Source organism: Camelus ferus, chromosome 1, assembly GCF_009834535.1.
Source record: "Camelus ferus isolate YT-003-E chromosome 1, BCGSAC_Cfer_1.0, whole genome shotgun sequence".
NCBI lineage: Eukaryota > Metazoa > Chordata > Mammalia > Artiodactyla > Camelidae > Camelus > Camelus ferus.
Genome location: NC_045696.1, coordinates 68716747 through 68742587, shown reverse-complemented (window position 1 = coordinate 68742587; position 25841 = coordinate 68716747). Strand labels below are relative to the sequence as shown.

The 25841-nt window shown below is 41.8% G+C and overlaps 1 protein-coding gene across 5 annotated transcripts in view; it reads right to left on the bottom strand.

The window, feature by feature from the left end:
• The window catches only part of MASP1 (mannan binding lectin serine peptidase 1), a 65083-nt gene extending 62309 nt beyond the window's left edge, over positions 1–2774 (bottom strand). For 3 of the 5 annotated variants that reach the window (XM_032482491.1, XM_032482480.1, XM_032482498.1), the window contains exons 1-2: positions 2399–2774; positions 651–881 (exon numbers count right to left, since the gene is read on the bottom strand). In XM_032482491.1, coding sequence (XP_032338382.1) covers positions 651–697 — 47 coding nt within the window. In that variant the 5' untranslated portion in view covers positions 698–881; positions 2399–2774. The remainder of the gene's footprint in view (positions 1–650; positions 882–2398) is intronic. The other 2 variants (XM_006188848.3, XM_006188850.3) reach the window with 2 other exon arrangements.
• Positions 2775–25841: the final 23067 nt, after the last annotated feature.

Sequence of the window (25841 nt, the reverse complement as noted above, 5' to 3'; positions counted from 1 at the left end):
TTCTATTTCACTTTTCACAATTTCTATTTCTTTCCACTCACTCCTCACTTCAACCTACACTACGTCAAGGCTGTTAAGGGGTAGAAGAGTTGAAAAGGACTGTACAGATCCCTTTGACAACATCCTTATTGGACAGATGACGAAAAGGATACCCCAAGAGGTGATGTGTCATGTCCAGTGCCATATGGTGAATTAGCTTCAGCAGAAGAAGGGAATAACAAAAGCTCACAGAGGAAGCTGGGTCCATGCCCATATCATGCCCAGGCATCTGGCCAAAGCAATTAATCTTGTGAAAAATAATTCAAAAACCCATGGCTTTATGTGGAAATTAAAAACAAAAAAACAAACAAAAAACCCCCAAACTAATACCAAAGCTCCTCCCAAACAGATTTTAGTTTAATTGGTTTGGAGTGAGGCCTGGTCATTGTAATTTTTTAAAGCACCATAGGTGGTTCTAATGTGTAGCTAGGATCGAGAGCCACTGGTGTAGAATAACATCCTTGGTTGAGGGTCTGGCAGAAAACAGTAGAAAAAACCCTGAACTTGGAGCCCAAAGATCTAAGTATGGGTCTGGGCTTTTTCGAGATCATTGGTGTGGCTCTGGGCAATTTGTTTAACTCTTTGATTCTCATTTCTCCATAAATACTTACCTCATTCGAAATTTCAAGCCCAGATGAAACTCGTGCATAGCATGCATGGAGTCCTGGGTTCAATCCCCAGTACCTCCATTAACAAAAAACAATAACAACAAAAAACTCCAAATCTGAAGTCCTGTGTCCATGTGAGGCAAGACTTTTTAGAGGCTTCTAGTGGAGCACTTTTCCAGTAGAAGTTTTGCTATTGAACAACTGAATTCAATTCAGCCAATGTTTATTGAATACCTAACAGGAAAACAGACATTATGTTAGGTGCTGGGCATACAAAGATGAACAAGACATAGGTCCTGTTCCTTAAGGAACATCCAGTCCTGGAAGAGGAGGTGGACATTTTAACAAGGAGATATTACAAAGATAAGAAGAGGTGTAGCTCCCAAACACAGAGACAGCACAAAGAAGATGCTTAGAAGATGTCTGAGCTGGCTTGAACAATCGGGTCCTCTAGGTGGAAGTAAGAGGGAGAGCTATTCTGGGTTAAAGGATGAGCAAACACAAGGACACAGAAGTGATCACTAGCCCTGTAGTATGGTATGGCTGGGGCACTGGGTGTCAGGGTGGGATTCGAATGGTGGACGGATTAATCAAATTTGTCATTTAATGTAGATGGGCATAAATCTCATCTCTTTTAGGAGAAAGGAAAATGGAGTTAGATGGCAGGTTTAAAATTACAGTGGATTTAAAAAGAACAGAATGATTGGATTAACTTTAAAGACCCGATTATCTCATTGAACCACAGGTAATCTGAGTTCAGAGTTATCACAGGCTGAAGCCCCTCATTGCCCCCAGACCCAGAAAAGTTGCAAAGTGACTTTGCAGAAGAGAAACAAATAGAAACCCTTTTCCAACTGAGAAGAAAATAAATGGGAAAAGAGGTGTTAAGGGACTTAACATATCTGCAGAGTGTTTTTGTTTTTTGTATTTTTAATATCATTAGCACTTTTAAGTAGCCAAAATAATTACGGTGGTTGGATTTTGAGACTTGTAGAGGAAAACTTATAAGGAATGTCTGGTAACAAGGATCAAGTAATTCTAAGTATAGGCTGAGGAATACAAAATGCTGAAGAGCTTGGAAACAATTAGAATTTAAGGTCCTAGGTTGAGAACTCCAAAGATTTTTTTCTCCAATTTGTAATACCCCTTTAAGAGCCACTTGGTGCAATTCATAGCCTGATTCATGCCACCAGCAGCCTCTGATTTCAGTGAGGAATGTAGATATTTGTAGGGGATTATAAAATGGGGACAGGTTTTTAGTTTTCTAAATTGAGCTTTTAAATAGCAAACTTCAGAAGGTTTAAGAAACCACAGAGCTGAGCTGTGGGAAGCTGGTTTCTTCCGGTCAGAACAAATAAACACACAAACACATATCTAACTCAGAAAGTGTTGGAAGAGCTAAACCAATGCTTTTTGCACAGGAGAACAAAAACTCAGCCGTGTGGGCAACAGGAGGAAAGTCACATTGGCCAGCAGGCAGCACCCTGTGCTGCCAGAGAGAGAAATCTGAGCTCCGGCGGCGTCTGGTGGTATTTACACACAGCCTCCCGTTTCAAGTTGCATGTCTCCGGAGTCCCAGGGAAGGCCCCAGCCCGAGTCTCCCTTCTCAGAGCCCCGGATTGATGAGAAGCCCTTGCACCACCCACAGGACTCGCAGGTGAGTCTGCCTGTAGACAAGGTCAGACCCTCCAGGGCAACTTGACACCTGGTCCCTGAAGGGACCCCCGTGCCCACTCTGCCCTGGCACTCACCTCATTTTCCTGTCTTGGGTGCTCCTGGCTGCCTGGTCCCCCCGGCCTGACTTGTCTGCGAGCTCGTCCCCGGTGTGGTGTCAGCGATGCCTTATCTTTGTTCTGAGGTCCCTGTGTGTCTCTGGAATTGGCTGGCATTCTCCATTCAGGTCACGCCTTCCTCTGCCTGCAACAGATCCCCTCTCCCCCTCTCTCCCTCTGCCTTTTCCTCTCTCTCTCTCTCCTCTGACTTGCTCTTACACACACTCGGAGGAACCTGACAGAACAGAATCTGTCTTCTTCCTTAAAAGATACGTTCCTCCAGCTCCCTCCTTCACCCCTTGTGGCTGCTTCCAGCCCCTGAGAGAGAATAACTGAGCGTCTCAAATAAGGTATTTGTATCATCATGGTGTGTGTGTGTGTGTGCGCGTGCGGGCGTGTGTGTGGAGGGTGGAGAGGGACAAAGTCTGATTTCTCTTTGGTTTCCCTTGCCAGATGGCTATAGTTCTCTGCTTTTCTTCGGGACCCTGGCAAAAGGACACCAATTAAATGGGGACAACCAACTAAAAAGGCAATTCTAACATCTGCACTACACTAGGAAAGGAAAAAGATCCAAATCCCAAAGCTTGTCTGTCTGCAGACAACTACAGGTTTTCCTGTGAACAGAGCGGCTGGCCCGGCATGTGAGAGGCAGCCAGCCCTGCAGTTGGCTAGTTATTCTTTGCCACTTAAAAGCCAGGCTTGTGCTGTTTACCAACTCAGAGTGTGCAGAGGCCTGATACAGCCTGGAGAGGACCCACCGCAGCCAGAAAGCCCCGCACCCCATGGCTGTGGAGGGACCTCGGCCAGTACACATGCCTACACCCAGGGTTTGTGGAGAAACGCAGCACCTGATCTAAACCGAGCTAAATAAGAAGAAAATTCCTTTCCCCACAACAATAACCGCCAGTCCTGAATAGGGAGAGAGACGTCTAGGTGTAAAAAATACATCTGAGAACTTTTTCTGTGTTAGGCACAGTTCTAGGTACAAACGTCAACTCAATTACTCCCACAAATTTGGGAGCGCCATACTCACTTTACAAATGAGAAAACTGAGGCTCAGAGGTTACCCAATTCGCCAAGATTATCCAGCCCTTTATTACTCCTTACTGCTACTATGGCTAACAGTTAACATTCACTGAGCACTCTGTGTCACGTACTGTTCTAGTAAGGTATTAATTCCTTTCAATCATCTTTACATTTTGTGTAGCTGGGTAGTAATATTATCCCTATTTTCCAGATGAAGAAACTGCCCAGAGAGTTTAAGTAAGTTACCTAAGATCACACTGCTAGAAAGTGAAGGGGGAAGAATCTGAGTTCTTAAACCAATATATTGTACTGCTTCTCACTAACATATTATAGTGCATATGGTATTTCAAACACACACCACATTCAGAGAGAGACTCAATTTGAAAAGAGTACTAGACTCAGAGTCAGAATTTAGGTGTAATCTTTCCTTTCTATCCAAGCAGGCTGTGTACTTTGAGTCCAATAGTTAACATATCTGATCTTGTTTCTTCATCTGGAAAATCAGGGTTTCTATAAGACCTAATTGAGATTATCTTTGTGCTTTTTTAGCTGTTCAGTGTATCCAAGAGAGGGCTCCCACCCTTTCTAACCAAAGTGGCAAACACATGCACTCTCCACCTTCTGCTAACACTGCTTTGGCACATTTGGGGGAACAGTGGCTTGAATCTCGTTAAAATTCTCCTTGTTCCGTAGTTTTCTCTAGTTTCTCCTATTTCAACACTTTTAAAGATCAGCTGTGTTAAGCTGGGCATTATTAAGAGGCTGTGATTGACAATGTCGGTGTAAGTCTATGAGAGGAGAGAGTATGTTTGAACCTAGGTACTGTTTGAGCAAAATATTGCATTCTGTTTTAGGCAGAATAGAAAAAAATCCCTTTAAAAGTCCCATTAAGAAGACTTTCAGGCTCCTCAGCCATCAAATAACTCCCAAACAACAACATTTCAATGATTTAAGTGCAAATGAATCAGAAACACATGGACTACATTTCTCTTGGAATATACATGAGTTTTAAAACCAAGGGAGAAAGAACTTGGCACGAAGAACCCCGCACTGTGCAGAGGACCCTGCCCACTAAAGACATATCCTTCACTAACGCTGCAGCTGAGCTGGCCCTCTCCTAATCTAGGGCACATCCAGGGAAATGGAGTTATTTGTTCTGGGCACAGAGGGAAGAGCTTGGGAGGGAAAACCATCAGCTTCTCCTTGTAAAGTGACATAGAGCAACTGAGCCTCCCAGAATAATTTCCTGGCCATGTTTTTTTTTAAGGCTGCCAATGCTCAATGGGAGGCATTTGAAATATGTTCTAAGCCAGAAGTCTGCCAATATACAGCAGATCTGATATGTGTTTTCCTGGGATTTAGCCAAGGCTCAGATGGAATCTGCAAGAAAATGGGAGCTACGTGGCTCAGGACTGATCTGAGTGGGATTCAGGGCAGTTTCCCATTGTGTTGGGCTACACTGCTGATTTTGTCCTGACCTTTTGATAAAAACTTCCTAATGTGTCATGAATAGATCATAGGGAGTGGGAGGAATGGAAGGGACAGTAGTCTAGGAGTAGACTCAGCATCGGTAGGCCAACTCATATGCGACGTTGGGCAAGTCATTTACTTTCTCTGCTGGAGGAGGGGCATCAGCTTGCTCCACTGTAAAATCAGGAGCATGGACTCCACTGAGATCATGCAGCACATATAAAGTGGGTTGTGAGGGCTGTGGAATGACACTGCAGTGGAGATGGTTAGGTGAACTGTTACTGACCTAAAAAGAGAGTCAAGGAGTCCAGAGTAGCCTTCTAATCTTGACACTTGCTTTATCTGTGGTCGTAATAGCATTACACTACTCAGGATACAATCACGGGTATTTAGAAAAATAATTTTTAAGAAGATTCAATTAGTTTTTAAAAATGTTGACAAAAAGGTTAACTGACATACGCCTATAAAGAGCTAATAGTATGTCAGTTAGATTCATAAAAGTGTAAAATGACAGATGTGGGCTCAGTATCTCCAGTTTATAATCAGGGAAAGGGAAGAGAAAGCTACTACTAAGAGAGTAAATATTACAGCATTCCTACGACTAGAACTGAGTTTGGTTTACATGTTCTACCAAAGTATTTATTATATGCAACTCCTGAGCTGAGACTTTCTGGAATTCCATGAATGTGTTAGAAAATGTAAAATATTTGGGCAATGAGTTTTTGTTGGCAAAGTTAGAAATCAAGGCTTCCTATAGAATATGTAATAAACTGATAAACCCCAAAGATCACACCTTAGAATTAAATTTTGGGTTATTCAACACTTTGACTGCATGCTTCAAACCTTGGCTTCAGAAACTATCACGTCAACAGAATAATACGGGAAATTAAAAAAAAAACAAAAACAAAAAAACCAATCCCTGAGCTTCATCTCAGAAGATTCAAATTGAATGAATCTGGGGTGGAGCTCCTAAACCTGTAACTTTAAAATATCCCATGGCACAATTTTGAAATTTTGGGTATATATAACATAATGGTATATCTTATAGTTGATGGCATCTCAGAACTATTCTTAATAACCGCCAGATATACTTTCATATACATTATTTCCAAGTAATATTTGTGTCTCTTTACAGATGAGGACTCTGAAGTCCAGAGAGACAAGTGTGCCAGCACAAGGATGACTTACATCCAGAGTCCAGGCCTCCTGACCCTAAATCCAGGACTCTCCCCCTCATTTGCAGACTCCTGATCCTGCCTGTGGACTTTGAGCATCCATGAGCCATGCTATAATGTGACTAAAAGATTTCAAGGAAGGGAGAAATAAGTTACATTTAAAAAAATAAATTGGGTGGGAAGGGATAAACTGGGGGTTTGAGATATGCAGATATTGACTGGTATATATAAAATAGATAAACAAGTTTATACTGTATAAGCATAGGGAAATATATTCAATATCTTGTAGTAGCTTATGGTGAAACAGAATATGAAAATGAATATATGCATATTCTTGTATGACTGAATCACTGTGCTGTACACCAGGAATTGACACAACATTGTAACTGACTATACCTAAATAAAAAAAAAATTAAAAAAAGAAAAGTAAATTATTAGCCTCTATTATGGGCTGAATTGTGTCCCTCCAACCTTCATATATTGAAGCCCTCATCCCCAGTACCTCAGAATGTGACTATTTGGAGACAGGACCTTTAAAGGGGTGATTAAGTTAAAAGGAAGTTATTAGGGTGGACCCTAATCCATTATGACTGCTGTCCTTGTAAGAGGAGGAGATTAAGATACAGACAACACAGAGGAAAGACTGTATGAGGAGACAGCAAGAAGGTGGTCACCTGTGAGCCAAAGAGAGAGGCCTCAAAAGAACAACCTTGACCTTGTACTTCCTTAAAACACCTGCCAACACCTTGATCCTGAACATCTAGTCTCCCAGACTGAGAAAATCCATTTCTGCTGTTTAAGCTACCTGGTCTGTGGTGCTCTGCTATGGTGGCCCTACAAATGAATATAGGCTCTCTTACTGACGTTCTCCCAAAGCATCTGCACATACCACGGGTGGTGTCAAGCTGACTTCAGGCACCATATGCACAGAATTAACAAATACTGGGTCAGTTAAGGTTCTGTTTGGTAGGTAATAAGAGAAACCTTGACTAATGCTGAAACAGACTTTATTTTCATACCAAGAGGTGAGGTAGTAGGCAGGTCTGGGGACATTTTCCTTTTTTTTCCTGTTTTGCCAGTCTTAAGAGGGGCAATGTGTAAGGAAAAAAATCCTGGGGTTTTTAAGTATTTGAGACATAGGCCATATGTTATGGGCTGAATTAATCCCCCTCAAATTTATATGTTGAAGTCTTAATTCCCAGTATCTCAAAATATGACTGTATTTGAAGACAGGAGCTTTAAAGAGGTGATTAAGTTAAAATGGGGCTGTCAGAGTGGCCCTAATCTAATTATAGGAAGAAGAGCTTAGAACACAGACAACAGAGACAGAGGGAAGACATCGTGGGGACACAGTAAGAAGGCAGCCATCTGCAAGCTCAGGAGAGGGGTCTCAAAGGAAACCAAACCTGCCAACACCTCAATCTTATACTTCTAGCCTCAGAACTGTGAGGAAATAAATTTCTACTACTTAAGTGGGCCAGTCTGGGGTATTTTGTTATGGCAGCTCCAGGAAGCTAATGGAAGCTAATCCACCTTCACACCTCCCTAACCTTTGCTCACCTAAACCCATTTGATACTGACTATAGTTGCTATTCACTCGTATTAGGTCTCCCCTCCCCCAGAAGGAGATGCTAAGACTGCATGGACCAAGCAGTTACAACCACAGGACAAGACTCATTAGGCCATAAGCAGCAAATCGACGGCTGGGGTCAGACCACGCGAAAGGCAGGATTCAGATCATGGAGGAGTCGGAGTTATAACTTCCCTAACTCCCTACTGCTGCTTCATGAACTTTACTTTTCTCCCTCCTTCCAAATTCCCCTGCTCTTCTACCATTCTGGCACGCCCTACTCATTTTTATTACTGTCACCTTACAGCCTCTTGGTCCCATTCTTTGTTCCTTTTATTAAGAACTTAGGCATGTGGGGCCATTGCTTACCTCTCCTCCTCAGTTCCTCCTGACATCCTGTGTGACACTGGGGTCTCATTCCTTGATGTTCTCACTTCAGCGATGACTTCTTCCATTTCACCATAGCCTTCTACTATACTTACAGCCACATCCACCTCTGAAATCTTAAACTTATACTATTTTTCTAAGTCTTTTACTCCTTCAGTAACCCTGGCCTTCAACCTCATCAAGTTATCCAGTCCTTTGACACCACTCCATTTCCAGCCCATCAGATCCTCTTGGCTTTATATCATTTCTGAATTCCACAGCCAATCACTAAGCGCTCCTCTGCAGACTCTTCTTTCTCTACCTGTCTCAGCTCTCTTACTTCAGAGGAATGATTTTTCATCTTTATGGTGAATCACTGAGAATCTAATGAAAGCTAGATGCCCCCTGTCTGGAATACCCCCTGTAAAGCCATACAACTCACTCTCTCACTCCTTCAGTTCTTTCTAAAGGTCACCTTCTCAGTGAGGTCCTTCCTGACCACTTTATTCTACAACTTCTATTCCCACCCACACTTGCTTTCCTCATGTCCTATTTCATTTGTCTTCATGGCACTAACCACCAGCTAAGATGTTATTTATTTTAATTATTTGTTGGTTTGTTGCTTGAGCCCCACACCATTAGAATAACACAATCTCCAAGTGAACAAATATTTTTGTATTTTCTGTTTACTGCTCTGTTCCCAGGACCAATAATAATGCCTTTGACGTGCACAAAGACCTTAATAAACATTTGTGGAATGAGCCTTCTTCCAAGAAACATTTAAATATAAAATATCCTTAAAATTTGGCATATGATTTCAGGAGTTTGATGGCTCTCCTGAGGCCATGAAGCTCAGAAGCTCAATTTTAACTATTCTTCCTGAATACTTCTTCTACATTCCTAATACCATTACACACTGATCACTTACAAATCTATTTCTTTAGCCTAAATGTCTCCCCATAGTTCCTCCCCCTCAAATCAAACGTCTATTCTCACCTCCATTTCCATTGGACAGAGGTCATTATTTTTCTATTCCCAGCTTTCTAATTTTCTCATATCAATGATGTCCATGAAGAACTACCAACAACTCAGATATTCAATCTAGATATTTGAGTGTCATCTCTGATTTATTTTTTCTTTTCCTCCTCATAGGCCATCAGCCAATAACTCCTACTGTTTACATGTAAGTATCTTTCAAATCCATCATGCATAAACTCTGTTCCCCACTGTCCCTGCATTAGTGGAGGGCTTCATTAGTTTTCACTGAACAATTTCAACAACTTCTCATTGGTTTCTCTGCCCTTACTACCACTCTTATAAAAATACAAGTCTCATTAATTCTCTCCCTTTGTCAAATCTTTCAGAGCCCTCCTTTGCTTACAGAATAAAATAAAGTGTCTTAGAATGGCATTTAAACCCTGAAGTCTAATGTTGACAGGAGGTGCCATAAGATTGAAGTAGCCTGCTGTGTGCAGCCAACACGTGCAGGACGGCTGTTCTGGAGGATGGCCTAGATCCACAGCAGACTTTGCATGAGTGAGAAAGAAACTCTTCTGTGACGCCACTGAGCTTCTGGCATTGTTTCTTACTGCAGATAATCTAGCCTACCCTGACTGACACAGTACTCTCATATAGGATTTCTCTTTCACCTCTATATTCTTGCCCACAACCAGCATACTTAGACACACACACACACACACACACACACACACAAAATCTCTCTCTCTCTGTGTAATGTCTAGAACTGGTACCAAACTAGTCACATATTCCAGATTCCACCATGATCTCTTATGTCTGCATGAACGTATATACTTGGTTCTTTTGGTCTTTAATGCTAGTTTCTTTCCCATTTGTCTATAGAACTTCCTCTTATTTATCCCTTGAAATCGTGTTTAAATCTCAGCTTCTCTGGGAAATCTTCCCTGATCACCTAACAGCTAAGTAAACACTACCTTTGTTCCTTACACTTTAAATTGCATGTGGCAAATTATTCTTTCATTACAATAATTTGGGGGCCTGAACAGTATCTTTTGTACTCTTTGTTCAATAAATGCTTATTGAATACATAGATGTTGAAATAATTTTTAAAAATGGGATCAAGACAGGTAAACATACAACTGAATCTATAATTATAAATTGTGATGAATGTTACATTGGAAGAGAACAGAGGTTTATGAGCGAAGCTAAGAGTAGGGCCTAATTTATACAAAGTGGTCAGCGAAGCCATGGTGATGTGGTATCTAAGCTGACTAGAATGAGTACAAGCTAGCTAATGAAGAATTAGTGATTTCACAATGATGGACTACACTATCTGGATGTCTACATGTGTGGAAATTCCCCCATTTCTATACCCAGTTCATAGAAATAATGAAGATGTAGAAATGAGATTAATAAATGAACAGCTGCACTCAGAATAAAAAAAAAATTATCTGTAGATGAGGAAATGGGAAGTTTTGTAAAAGGAGGATGGTAGATGAGAAGCTACAGCAGTGAGGTTCCCACAGTGGGAACCCATCCTGACTATGTGGGAAGTCTTCACAGTCCCACTGGGAAGCTGGGGGCTGACAAGGCTGTGGCATGACATCACTGGGGAAGGAGTGAGAATCCTCACCACAGAAAAGTTGCCAAACAGGAATCTATAAATATTTTTCAAAGCCTGTATATGGAAAAGGGATAATAAACACAGCAAGAAAAGAATGTCATGGAAGGAAATGGAGATAACAGAATCATAAGAATGGAATTTTGAAATAAACTGTCTCCAGAAAGCTAAAAGAGGGAATATTATCTATGGATTAAGAAGAGGAGAAAGGCTTGAAACAAGAACAGGTTGAAACACAAAAAGAAGCAATTAGATAATTAACAAAATTCTAACAAAACATTTGAATTTATTAAATATAATTATTGATATTAAAGATAAAATGCAATTGTAAATATAAATAGCTGAATGGCCACAAATGAAAAATTAGTTAATGATTTGGAAAATCAAGCTGAGGAATTCCCCCAAATAAAGAGATCAGAAGTATGAGAAAAGTAAAGTACAAATTCAGAAGGTCCTACAAATGTTTAATAGAATTTTTGTTAAAAACAAAATAGGAGGAAAGGGAAGTAATCTTTGAAGAAATATTTGCCTCAGTTTTCTCAGAATTGAGAAAAGACATGAATTCTCAGACTGAAAAGATTTACTATAAAATTAGACCTAGATTCCTCATAGTGAAATTTCAGCATATTAAGGATAAAATTAAAATCTTAAAAATTACCAAAGAGAAAGAATGAAATTAGAGTATCATTCAGACATTCACAGAAGCTGCCTGGAAAAAAAAGGGAAATAGAGAATATCCAAATGTGCACCGGGAAATATCTTCAAACCCATCATTCTATACTAGCTGAAGGATTATGTAAGTGAAGCTGAAATAAAGACATTTACGGACTCTAAAAAGCCTGTCATTGGCATGCCCTTTTAGAAAGAATTACTGGAGGATGTAGGAGCCAGTTAGTGTTGGTGACATAGTGGAGAAATAAGTACCATGCATGGAGGAATGTAAAGCAGCCCAGCCACTTGGTGTGTAATTTGGGAGTATTAACAAAATAAAAATGTGCATGTCCTACAAATCAACAATCTTACCTTAATATATCTGTCTTAGAGAAATATTCATGTGCAAACATGCTTATTGTAACATTATTTGTTAAGGTGAAAAGTGGACCTCAGTAAAGTAATGGCTAAATATAATAACATCAAACTATGGAACGTGGAGCACCAGTTAGAAGGGATGAGAAAGATCTATATGCATCAACCTGGATTTATCTTCAAGACTTACTATTGAGTGAAAAGGACAGGTTGAAGAATGATTATGTATGTTAGGATACCATTTATTTAATAAAAAAGCAATAGGCTCAACAAGCAATACCTATTTTGTACATATTATAGCTACTTTGCATATATTTTCCATGTATCATTGAAGAAAATGTGGAAGGAAATGTACCAACACAGCTAGTAACTTGTGTGGAGGATGTGATGAGAGGCTTTATTCATATTTATAAGAAGCAAAACCTAATTACCTGGTCAGGGTTGCTTAGGCAGGGGATTTTAATGATGAAAGGTAACTTTGGGTAATTGTGGGGAAAATGGATTTGGAGGCTAGGAGTCAGGGAGTCCAGTTAGGAGGCTGTTGTAGTAGTTAAGACCATTAGGTACAGTGGGCACAGAGACTGGGGCCCATGAAAATGTTTTAATTTTTATTTCTTTTAAAATCAGAATTAAAAAAAAATAATGAATATATAAGAAAGAATCCAGCCTGGATTACATTTACCTTTATAGCAATGCAGCATTAGAATATAATTTTATATATTTATTTATGAATAAAGCCCAGAGTAGGAGAGATAATGCTTGGATGAATGGAACCGGTGGTAGTGAACATGGAGCCAAGGGCAAAGGCAAAATATATTTTGTAAGAAGAAATGCTTGACCTCGGTCATGAATTGAGAGTGAGAAATTGAGGGAGAGGGAGACAGCAAGAAAACTCTCAGAATTCTGACTCAAGATGGTGTTGGTGCCATGTCAGGAGATGGGGAAGAGAGTGGAAGGTCAGCAGGGGTCAGCGTGTAAGGAGCCTGCGTGCCAGATTAGATGTGGAAAATCTACCCCACAGGCCAGGGACTTTCAACTATGGATGGACCACAGAGTTATGTGCGGAGTTTAAAAAATTCAAATTTCTGCCACAGCCCCAAGACCAGATCCCAGATCCAGAGTCTTGAAAGGGTTAAGGACTGCTGAATTTTTAGGCCACAGGGAGACAGAAATGATTTTTAAACAGAAAACGACTGATCAGATAGCGTTTTAAGAAAATTCATGTTTGGTAGCAGCATGGGAGCTGGACACAAGTTGCGGAGAGACTGGAGGATAACCAGGAACTACAGTACCTAATGTACCCAGGCCACTCCCAGGACAGGAAAAATTTAACGGAACTAAAGTAGTTTGGAAAAGAGCTGGAAAGACCTCCTGGCCAGACCCAGCCCACAGCACAGCTTGGCTGCAGCCCAGGGGTATGTGGAGCACATGGGCCTTGGGGCCATCAGCATCCTCTGGCCAAACCACAGGGCTAATTTAAACACTTAAGTTGTCACAACATAGCAAACCTGACGACAATGACTTTTTAAATGCAGAATTTTAAAACCAAAAATACTTCACAGAAAAGCATCTCAGGAAAGCTGGCTACCCCTCAGGCAATTGTTTTAAAAGGGTGGGCCTCAAAATATTTTCAGTCTCCAGATGAAGGGCTGATGATGAATGGGCATACAACTCTGAGAACCATCTGTCTTTACCTGTACCTGACTGTGAAAAAGGCGGCTCTTCTGAAGGTGTACCAGCAGACCCTGATAGCTGAGCATCTAGAACATGATGCTAACTGCTATAAACATCAGGATGACGGGGGTATTGGGGTAAACTATGATAGCTCTTTAGGCCTGACTTATTTTGCTTTTTTTTCCCCATAAGATAAGAGTAACCATAGCACTCCCCTTATATATTGTTTCAAGGACACAGTTATTCTTTAAGTCTTTTAAGTGCATAATACCTTTGAGAATCTAATGAAAGTTGGTCGACTTTCTCTGGAGAAAAGTATACAATTTTCATGTATCTGGTATTTTTAGGGCTGGTGATTAATCCTTGGTGATGTTTATAAAACACCTGCAAAGCTGCTGGCCCTTCGTGGAGACTCAACCAATAGTAATTGTACTTAATATAATTAGAAAGTAAGGGGAGGAAGGTCATCAAAGGTATATGTAGAAAGTGGCGTTCAGCGTGGGACTAAAAAGATGAGCAAGATTTCCAAAGGCTGAAGGAAGAACAAGAACTACAGCAATGGCAAAAAGGGAGGTGAGAATCAGTGATGGCGGAATTACGCAGGGTGAGAAATCAGTGTGGACCATCTGCTGAGCCCTTGCCATGTGCCAGGCATCATATCCAGTATTCACAAGTGAGGTATTCTTAGTCCCACTTTAGAGATAAGAGAATTAGGGAGGTAAAGCGTGAGGCGAGAGTAGAGGCAGGGGCTTTAAAGTTTCTGTTTCAGTTCTTTATACAGTTCTCTTTAATTTTGTGTATGCTTGAAAATTTCCATAATAAAGCATTTAAAGTCTCCCACTGCCTGCAATTTTTATACCACAGGATGGCTTAATGGGAAGAACACTGGACCTAATACTTGTTACCTGTACAATTTTGCTTGTCTTTCCGAGTTTCAGTATTTCCATCTGTAAAAGCAGGGCATTAGTCTAGAATGATCTCCAAGCAGTCTTCTAGCTCTTAGAATCTGCAATTCTTTTAAAGAAAAATTATTCTTATTCATCATTCAATGAATATTTTTCTTTCACCTGTTCATATTCCTACTACTTTCTCAATTAGCTCGTGTTATTTTAAAGATAGATTTGTAAGGTATAATTGACATCCAATATGCTACACAAATTTAAAGTATGCAGTCTGATATCTACACACTTGTGAAACCACTGCTGCAACCAGACTAATGACCATATCCATCCTTCCCAAAAGTTTCCTAGTGTCCCTTTGTGACCTCTCCTTCCCTGTCAAACTTGCCCCTGCTTCTCTAGGGAAGAACTGGTCTGCTTTCTGTCAGTACAGATTTGTTTGCACTTTCTAGAACTTTACGTGAATGGAGTCATACAGTAGTACTCATTTTTGTCTGGCTTCTTTCACTCAGTGTAATTATTTTGTGACTTGCCCACGTTGTTGCATGTACCATTAGTTCATATGCCACAATTGTTTATCCATTCATCTGTTAATGGACATGTGGGCTGTTCCCAGGTTTCAGCTATTACAAAGAAAGCTGCTATGAGCATTCATGTATATGTCTTTGTTCAGAAATATGCTTTAATTTTTCTTGCATCCATCTCTAGGGGTGGAATGGCTGGATCATATGGTAGGTACATGTCTCATGTTTTAAGACACTGCCAAACATTTGCCCAAAGTGGTTATACCATTTTACATTCCCACCAATAGTGAATTAACATTCCAGTTGTGCCTCATCTTTGCCAATACATGTAAGGTCAATTTTTAAAAAAATTTAGCCATTCTTATATGTATGTAGAGGTACCTCATTGGATTTTATTTACATTCCCCTAATGATGAATAATTTTTTAGTATTTTTAAGTGTTTATTTGTTATCTATGTATCATTTTTGGTAAAGTGTTCAGATATTTTACCTATTTTAAAACTATGTTATTTTTTCTAACTATTGTGTTCTTTATACACGAGTCCATTATACATACAAATCCATTATCAGATACATGATTTGCAAATATTTTCCCCTAATCCGTGGCTTGTCTTTTCATTATCTTAATGTCTTTTGCAGAGGAAAAGTTTTTAATTTTGATGAAGTACAGTTTATCATTTTTTTTTCTATAGATCATGCTTTTGGTGTTGTATCAAGGAAACCTTTGCTTAATCCAGGTGTCTATCACAGTAAAAAAAAGTTGAGATTAGCTATAGGCCTGAAATATGATCTATATCTTGGTAAACATTTCACACGCACTTGAAAGGAACGTATATTCTGTTGTGGTTGGGTGGAGTTATCTTTAAATATCAACTCATTGATCATGTTATTTAAGTGGTCAATACTCTTACTGATTTTTACGTCTGCTTCTTCCATCAACTGTTTAGGGAGGAATGTTAAAATCTCTATATTGTCAATTTTTCTGTTTCTCCTTCCAGTTCTGTCAGGTTCTGTGTGTTCATACATTTTGAAGCTTTGTAATGAGACGTATAAATTTAGGATTGTTATACTCTCTTTATGGATTAACACTTCTGTTTACCACTATGATGTTCTTTATCCCTGGTAATATTCTTTGTTCTGAAATGTACTTGTCTGACATTAATATAGCCTCTCCAGTTTTCTTTTAATTAGAGTTAGCATGGTATATGTTTTTCTACCTTTTAACTTTTAACCTATTTGTATCCTTATATTTAAAATGCATTTCTTGTAAGCAGCATATAGTTGGGTCTTGCTTCTTTATTTAATCTGACAATCTCTGCCTTTCAATTTTGTGTTTAGATTATTTACATTTAATGTGAATATTATATGGTTAAGTTTGAATATATCATATAGGTCTTTGTATTCTGTTTGTCCCATCTGTTCTTTGTTTTCCCTTTCAGATTCAGTTAGACTAGAATTAGTGTATTTGTTATTATTTTATTTTATCTACTTTGTTGGCTTACTAGCTATAATTCTTTGTTTTGTTATTTTACCATTGCTTGAGGGTTTAATTTTTCACAGTCTACTTTCCAATGATATTATACAACTTCATGTGTATTGTAAGAACCTTAAATAACATACTTCCACCTTCCCCTTCATGTCACCATATGATTGCTGTCATTAATTCTCCTTATAACTATGTTTTAAACCCCTTGGTACACTGGTATTATTTAAACAGACAATTATCTCTAAAATAGAATTAAACAATTAGAAAAAAATATTCTGTATCTACCCAGGTAGTTTCCACATCTGGTCCTCTTCATTTCTTTGTGTAGATCCATTTTTCCATTTGGTATTATTTTCTTCCTGTCTGAAGGACTTCCTTTAAAATTTCTTTTTGTGTGGGTCTGCTGGTGATGAATTCTTTGAAACTTGATATATCTGGAAAAGTCTTTACTTTGCCTAAAAGATATTTTCACAGAAGCAGAAGAGTCTGTATTATTTTAAGTGTGAAGAAAGACATAATTAAAATGACAGTTCACATATATCAAGCACTTACTATATCTCAACAATCTTCTGAATTAAGCATTATTATTATTTGCATTACACAGATTTGGAGACTGAGGCCCAGAAAAATTAAGTAATTTGTCCAATGTCATACACCCAGTAAGTGACAAAGTGACATTCACATGACTCTAAGAGTCTCTAATCTAAACCACAACATTCTGCTGTCAAGAAAATAGAGGACATGTGAGTACACACTCCAGGAAATGCCTCATGCTAATATTTTTGAGAAAAAAAAATTAAGTCACTTTAGAGTCATTCCAGACTCTTTCCAGGACAATGGTATTAACAGGAAACTCCTGGAGCCCTGTGAAACCAAACAGCTCCTCAGAGACATGCTAACAGAGAATCCAACCAAAGAAGCACCACAACGCAGAAAGGACTCTGTAAAAATCAGCTGCTGGGGGTTGGGATGGGTCTTGGTTCTCAGGGGGCATCTCCCAGTGGATGGCTACACACGCTGCAGTGATGGCGCTGGGTGGGGTGGCATGCTCTTTTCTGAAGTGCTCTGTGGGAACAGTATGGACGAAGCAAAGAGCACTGGGTCTGCCCCCATGCTACCTGGGTGGATGGCCACAGCTCTAACAACTTGAGCATCCCATGTAAACTGCTTGGGCCTCATCTATAATGCAAGGACGCGAGTGATCATTCAGTCTACCATTTGGTGCTGTAAAAATGAGGATTATTATTGTTCTTGTTATTTTTCTGAATGTTTCAGGACTCAGGGATACAATGAAAACATTGTATATCACACACATGACATATACCAAAAAAGCTGCACCAAGTTAGATTTTGGAACAGAAATTATTTATAAAACAAGTATTGCTACTAGGCATGTTTTGGTCTTCAGTTAAACTCTTTTTAAACTCTAGCTCCGTGGTGCAATGGTTTTGGAATTAGTAATAATAAAACATTAGTTACACTGGTTGAGTAACGATTTTATTTAAAACAGGATGAAATGTTAACCCTGTGATGCCCAGGACCAAATGTTAGACCTCTAAGTGGCTCCCCCTGTGAATGGCAGAGGCCAAGGTCATTGCCATTAAACCTTAGGTGGATGTCTGCGACACACACGGCACAGCTACCTGCATTTACCTCATAGTTTCACCTGGCCGTTTTACTGTTTTATCTGTGTTTCAAAATCCTTTTGGGAACACTCAGGGACGAAATATTGATTTTTTTTTTTTTTTTTTTTTTACTGGCAGAGACACTGAGGCTCAGAAAGATTGATTTGGTCAAAGTCTCACTGCTTGTAGGGGGTGCAAGGCTCGGGAGGTCATGAGGCAGTACGAACCAGTGCTGAGAGCACGGTCTGAAGTCAGCGTCAGCCCGGGTGGGTACCTGCTGCATAATTCGGGGACAGTTACTATGTGAGAATGGGGACAATGCCTACGTTCATGGAGACGAAATGTGCTTAGCGCAGGGCTCAGCATTTGTCACAGGCGAGCTCCCACTTTTACACAATACTCCAAACAGCAGGAACATGCCTGCAATAAACCAGTCTCAATGGACTCAGTTTCACCCACCTCGCAGCTTGTGTGTCCTGGGTTTTGGAGATTTTTACCTGCTCCCTTTCCCTTCCTCTGCCCTGGCAGTTGGCCCGTCAGCCTGGGCCCATTCTCACCTGGCTCTGCAGCTTTCCCAAGAATGGGAGTGAGGGCTGCATTTCAGGTGGGAAGGGAGAAGAAAGAGGAAAAGCCGGAGTAACTCTTCTCTTGGGGGTTTGGCCCTGCTCTGATGTCCCATCTGACCCCTTCCCAGAGGCCTACACCTCCTTCTCCTCCTTAGCTCCAGCCCTCGGGGCCAAGCTCCCTGGCAAGTGCACTTTTCCTCTGGAACATGGGGCCTGTAGCTGGCCTCTGGGTTTGCAGAGAACCCATGCTAGCAGCAGCATCACCTGAGAACTTGCTGGAGACATTCCTGCACCAGGCCTACTGAACAAGAACTCCGGGTGAAGCCCAGCAGTCTGTGTTTTAAGAAACTTCCCAGGGAATTCCGGATGCAACTAAAGTGTGAAAATCACTGTCCTAGGGAAACAATGCAAAAGGAAGCTGAGGGCCTGAGCATTCTGCAAGCTGAGAACCTCTCAAGTTGTTAAAAGCTCTGTGCTCTCTATAGGAACAGGTGGTGGGGAGGAGGAGGATGGAGAAAGGGTGAGGAGAGGGAGGGAGACTCAGCTAGGGAGAGGGGAGGAGGGCAGGAGGAGCTCAGAGGCTGAGCCCTGCTCTGTGGGAAAGGAAGGGGCAAAGGGGCAGGAATCCCACATTTACTGAGTACTTGCTACTGGGCAGGTACTTGGCATCCACTGTTTCCTTTCATTTTCAATTTAACATTTTTTAAAAAAGTAAATGTTATTTACTACTGTGTTACAGATGGGGACTCTAAGAGGTCAGGCTGGGAAAAGTGCGAAGAGAATAAGGTGAGAGTGATACAGATATAGGACCACAAATATAGGCCTATAGATGGGTAGGACATCTGGAGGGACACCTGGGAACTATGTATAGACGGGAACTGAGGGCCCGGAGAAAGGACTTGAAAGATCACACAGAAAGTCAGTGTTGACTAATTCCTAACCCAGGGGCTCTGTTCTCCACCCTATCAATGAGCATTTTAACTTTTTCTTACAAATTTAAAACTGTTTTTAAACTTTTAATTTGAAGTAATTTTGGATGTACAGAAAAGTTGGAGAAAAAGTGAAGATTTCTTTACATCCCTCACTGTGCTTCCCCCTAAAGGTGACATCTTACATTGTCATAGTATAGTTATCAGGAACTTTTGTGTGTGGGGGGGTGTTACTTAAACTTCAAATTTTGAGGTAATTGTCGATTTACATTCAATTATAAAAAATAATACAGAGCATTCCTATACATCCTTTATGGAGTTTTCCCCAACAGAAAAAACTGACCTAGAACTTTCAGGTTTGTGTGTTTTTGTTTTACTCTTCAGGTTCAAGGAGACGGAGAAGGCAGAACAAATGAAAAAGAAGTAAGAGTGGAAAGGGTTTTCTTAGCAGGAAAGATGGGCATCTGCTCTTCCTGGACCTGCGGTTGCTTCTCGAGGGAGTGCCCATGCCTTCCAACAAAAGCCTGCGGGTCTAAGCGGCTGCAGTGCCAGCCAAGGGGACCTGCACAGGCAGCAGGCAGCAAGGAGCAGTGGCAGTGTGCCGGGAGCTTAGCACCTCACAAAACCTTGCACTTGGGAGGAATCTTGAAGGTCAGCCAGCCAATCCTTCATCTGGTGCTTGAGTCTCTACCGACCTCCGCTGGGAACTCACCCCTATTCCCAAGCTTTGCTACCTTGGAGTGCTAGAAAGTTCTTTCACTGGACATGAGAACAGGGCTGTGCTTTCTTGCTCACTGTGCTATTCCTACTCCCCCCTTCCTTGCCCTGCCCTCACTCCCAACACAGTGCTCAATAAATACCAGTTGAACGGAGGGATGGATGAATGAACTAGTGAGCAGACACTCTGCCCAGTTTGCATGGTTAGAGCACAGTCTCCCTCTGAAGGAAGGTGGCGGGGATTTGCGGGGACTTGCGGGGACACTGCCACCATGACCCAGCCCCCTCTGAGCCTCGCTGAGGGCAGGAGCCCTTGGAACTCAGATGGATGGGAGAGCTCCAGGCTGAGAGGTCCCTGGGGAGGGGAGATGCTTCTTTGAAGTGTCCTGAGTGCCAGGGCCAAGTGGCAGCCTTCCTCCATGGTCATGACTTATTACATTCCTGGGCAAGTCAAGGGAAATTCGATTCATATGTTCCCGAGTTATTTACACGATTCCCAGCAAGATGCTGCTGTTGTGTAAGAACCTTTTGACGTCGATGGTGTGGCTTTCTTTTTTCCATTCTGAAAAGAGTCCCTGAAAAAACCCAACTCCACTGTCCCTGAAGAGAGAGGGGCTGGAGCACAGGGAATGGTAATCTGGGGCTGTCCCACTGGCAACACGGTGTCTGGGGAGACTGTTTTCAGTGAGTCTCAGAGGGGAGGCCAAGGAATTAGGGAGACAGAGCACAGGGACTGCTGCCCCCGGACTCTGGCCCAGCTGTGTGCCCGCGTGGGCTCTGCCAGCTGCTACCAGCACGGCCTCAGCGGAGGAGGGAGGTGGAAACAGCTCAAGGAGTTGGCAAAGAACAGGGAGGAACAGACAGCTGGTGCATCGGGAAGAGGGGTGGGGGCAGGGGCATCCAGGAAGGGCCTGGGTTTGCCTTCCAGCATAACCTGGGGCAAGTTACTTCCTCCCCACCTCCCCGCCTCAGTTTCCCCTTCCGTGTAATATCAGGCTGCACTCTGCTCCACCATCCTTATGGGTCCCCACAGACTATTCTAGGACTGTTCTTTTGGGTGTCTTATTGTGAAGATTATCTGGCAATGCCTAGGTAAATATTTTTCAATAAAATATTTTTACCACAATCCTCAGTAAGAAATACCTTTTACACAAAGAACCTAGTATATATAATTGAAACAAAGTTTTCACAAATCAGTTCTTTCCCTTCCTACGAGGATAGACATGCAGATCAATGAAACAGCAGAGAATCCAGAAACAAACCTACACCTTTATGGTCAAGTGAGTTCCAACCAAGGTGCCAAGGCAGTTTAATGGGGAAAGAGAGCCCTTCTGGATAATAGTGGCACACATGGATATCCGTATGCAAAAACACACACTTACATGCATACATACCTTTACACTCTTATGTCACATGATACACACAAATGAACAACAACAAAAAAAGGATCGTAGATTGGCACGTAAGAGCTAAAAGTAAGGAGTCAACTATACGACCTTGTTAACAACAAGGGTGGTCCTCACAAACATTATGTCAAGTGAAAGAAGACAAACATGAGAGACTAAATATTTTGTGTTTCCATTTACATGAAATTTCTAGAAAAGGCAAAATATTCAAGACACAAAGCAGATCAGAGGTTTACTTGGGATACAGGGCTGCTAACCAGTGTGGGGGAGCTTTGTGGGATGACAGCAGTGTTCTGAAACTGTGGTGATGGTTGCACAGCCATATAAATTCGCTGCAAATCATCAAACTTATACACTTATAATGGATGAATTTTATGGGATGCAAATTATAACTCAAAGAGACATGGCAACTAATAAAATTAAAGCTAAAGGATAAAGATGATAAATGACGTACTCATTTGTGTTGTGTTCTTTGAGCATGATGAGTTAGTTCCAAACCACCTCTTACTGCTTCATCAGTCTCTCTCATAACATCCATGGCATCATTGCACATAGAATATCACTCATAAATACTAGTCATTTGAAAAGACTAGAAAGAATAGACACATAGTGATAAGATTTATATTGAAAACTAAACTTTTTTTAAGAAAAGGAGTTTAGAAATCTAAGCAAGTCTTCCAGTATTTTCATATGCAATCCCAACAAATGCCATTAGCAGACCATAATTAGCCATAGCGTCAATACTCACCAAAGGCACAGTCCAATGGGTCTGAATACTTAGATAGAACACAAAAAACTGGTTTCCAATTATAGCTAAAATATCAAGATGTGCAAATGAGTGACTTCAAAAAGATGTAGAAAGCAGAGTATAGACTAAGTTGTCCCAACAATCATCCACTCAGGCCCAGACGCAGGCTGTGTTGCTCAGCTGGGTAGTGGGTGACTGTTCTCATCCATTCACGTGTGCCTGGCTCCAGGCTGGGCCCTGGGTTCAGAGCGTGAATGATCTCTGCTCTCAAGGGTCTCTCGTTGAGTGAAAGACACAGAACAGGCATGGGGAATAACTTGGGTAGAGAATACTGTTACAGAGGGGAGTGTGGGGAGCTGTGGGAGCATGGAGGAGGACAGTCAGCCCAGACATTGGTTCCAGATGGGAAGTTTCTGTCCTAGGAAAAGGGCAAAGCAGTAGGAAAGGTTAAGTGTGGAACACTGATGGGAAAGCATTCTGGGAGGAGAATGTGAAGGCCTAAGCCTCAATCTTGGTTCTGCCACTGATAAGCTGCATGATGCATTGCTTATACAATCGCTGAGCCAGAATGTTATGTAAGTAAAGAGAGAAGTTTGAACTGAGTTCAGTTCTGAAATCCTTGGAAAGATCACCGGTAAGAACTGGGTACAAATTCATGCTGTGAAACATGCATTAATAGTTTTAGCCACCAGATGACAGTAGAGGATCTCTTTCAGAATAAATAGGACTTTGCCTCCATCACTGAAGCCTCATCCTGTGGGTGGCCCACTGAATTAGGGGCTGATGGACACCACCATCTCCACAGCTGGCGTGTATATAAGAGGCTCTTCTGAGATACATGAACAGCAATTCTCATTAAAAAAAAGAAAAACCTTTAGGGGAACTAATCATTAGTTGTCTTCAAATACACACATTTGAAGAGCAGCCCCTTTGATGCCTGCTGATACACTTTGGAGGACTTCCTGGCATTGGTATGCTACAGCTCTGGTTCTGATCCCATGTGCTGGACACATGGAGGGGAGGTGTTCTGTTTGGGTCCTAGTGGGACAACCTGCCCACCCCTCAATGCTGTAATTAGGCAGCATTGATCACAGGAAATGGCTGCCTGCCTTGCAAGGGACCTATGTCCCATCCCTGGGGCTTTGAGCAACAATGGGCAGTTAAAAGGCTGAGGAGGTAATTCCAGATATTCGTGTGGCCATATCTGAATCAGAGAGCCCCGTGAGGATCTGATGGAAGACATGAATCCTGTCCTTTGGGAGATTCACGATATACACGTTATTTCAGCAGCTTCGCAGGCCTTGTGCCTAGGGACCCCAGGCAATGGGCTACTCAGAGTTCCTTTCAGCCTTAAGAACTTAATGCCATGTATTTACTCTGGGTGGCCAGCTATACACATTAGCTTTCTAATTTGTGGTAAGACTAAACTCGGTTATTTTCCCTAGAGAAGCAGCAGCAGGAGTGATGAGTCCTGAGTCTTAGCATGGCTAATATCTAAACATCGGACCATGAAGGGTCAGTTAGATGTCACTGTGATGTGTTTGGATCTGGGTTTTCCTGTTAGCACTTCAGCCCTGCAGAAAGGCTGCATTCTGAAGCTTTGCTCCAGGGGAGGCTGAAGATCTGCACATGTTTCCAGCCAGGGCCAGCCTGCTGGGAACGCACCTCTGCTGCACAGGGAGGACGTGGAATTTTGGCCAGCTATGTGTCCACATCTCAGTCCTGGGTTTTCCCTGTATGTCTTTGTGCTAGAAAACTCCAGGGATGCTACCTGCCTTTCTGTGCACTACACAGCTGCCCCATACACTCATGACTTTGGGGTTCTTTGCTTCCTGAGGCTAGTGACCTAGAAGCATCATAGGACTACATAACCGCCAATGAATTTGAGGTGGGAGTCTCTACCTGGTCCTGGCTCTGCCATTTATTAACTGTGAGTCTCTGGGCCTCAAATATATAATGGGGATAATGACTCCTTTTCTTGCCTCTCAGGGTTCATTTATTTGACAAATATGCACGGAGAGCTTGTTATGTGCTACTCGCAGCTCCTAACACTGTGGATACAAAGAGTGAGACAGATATGGTTTCTCCGTCCTGATGAAGCTGACAGTCTAGGCTAGTTTGCGAATCAAATCAGAAAATATATCTGAACACCTCCCTTTAACTACAAAGTGCTCTGCTGACATGCAGTCATCCCACTGTTTTTGAATGGTTTTGCGGCCTGTTGTGGCAGGAGACACAGACTCAAGGTTACGAGCATCACAAACATAGGGAAGTTACCTCCAAGCAGAGTCGACAGACCTCAGTCCTGCTCGGTGGGAAAGTGCAGAGGGGCTGGCTGTGTCTGTCCTCGTTCCTTCGTGGTAGGCTTCCTCTTGGAAGGTAAGTGGATGGGACTGGGGCCTCTATTATTCAAACAAAACACAAAGTCCTCCTCTGAGCTTTGGGCAGAGAAGCTTGATCTTGGAGAGAATGTGGGCGGGATGTTGCTAGCCAGGGCAGCGCCCAGGACACCTCCAAGTCTCACACCCCTCCCGGGTTTCTCTGTCTGATCCTGCTCCCCCATCCCCGTATCTGGTGCTGGGTGGCCGGCTTCATGCCCTCCCCCATCCCAAACCTTTGCCTCTTGTTTTTATTTTTTATTATTATTATTTTTAGAATAATTGATTCAATATGGCATTGCGAAAGAATCTGTTTAAAAATGAGAGGAAATGAAAAAAGAAAATGGTAAGATGTACAAAATGAGACATGTTATTGGAGGACAGGGTTTTGCACAGGAGAGGCTGTAGCAGGGAGCTGTGAATTCTCTTCTTCAGGAATATTTGCTCCTCAGCACCCGTCTCCTTCTGTGGGGCCCCAGCTGGCCTAGCGTCTTCCACACGAGTCCCTGTACTGACTCTGTACCACGTGGTTTCCAGGTGCCATCTTGTTTCCTGGTCACTCAGGCTTGTGGTAACCCCGACCCTATCCAAGGACAAACTCCAAATGACCTGACACTAAGCCTTTCCTTCGCTCAAACCCCAAGTATTTGAGATGCATTGAGGTCACAGCTGATTAAAGCCACCTTCTGCCTTTTCCCCAGGTATTTCTTGTGTCTGTCCTTTTTCCTTAGCCCACCACTATAGAAGATTGACAGCATCAATTTCTATGTCTCCCTCTATCTGTACCCTCTGGGTGTGTCTCTTAAATGGAATTTTGGCTCAGCTGAGACACTTACTTTGGAAAATGGAATAGTGGCAAACTTGATGCAAGCAGAGGCTTTTTAAAAAGTTCTTGATTTCTCTCTTGGACCTCTGTCACTGCCATGAGAATATGCTTGAGCCAGGCTGCTGGTGAAGTGTCACAGACACATGGAGGAGAGCCAACCAGAGAGTCCCCAGGCAACCTGCCAACTGACCAACCACAGACACATGAGTTGGCTCAGATCAGCAGAACCTCCAAGTGAGCTGTAGATTTATGAAAAATAGTAGATGGTAAATGTTAGTGTGACTTGTTACTCAGCAGTACCTAGTTGATACAATTGTGCTGCTCAGACCATCTTCATGTCTTTCTTAGGTTATGGTAATGGTAATTCATCGGCACCTCAATGGTAACTCATCTCCTGGCCTCCAGGGGATACC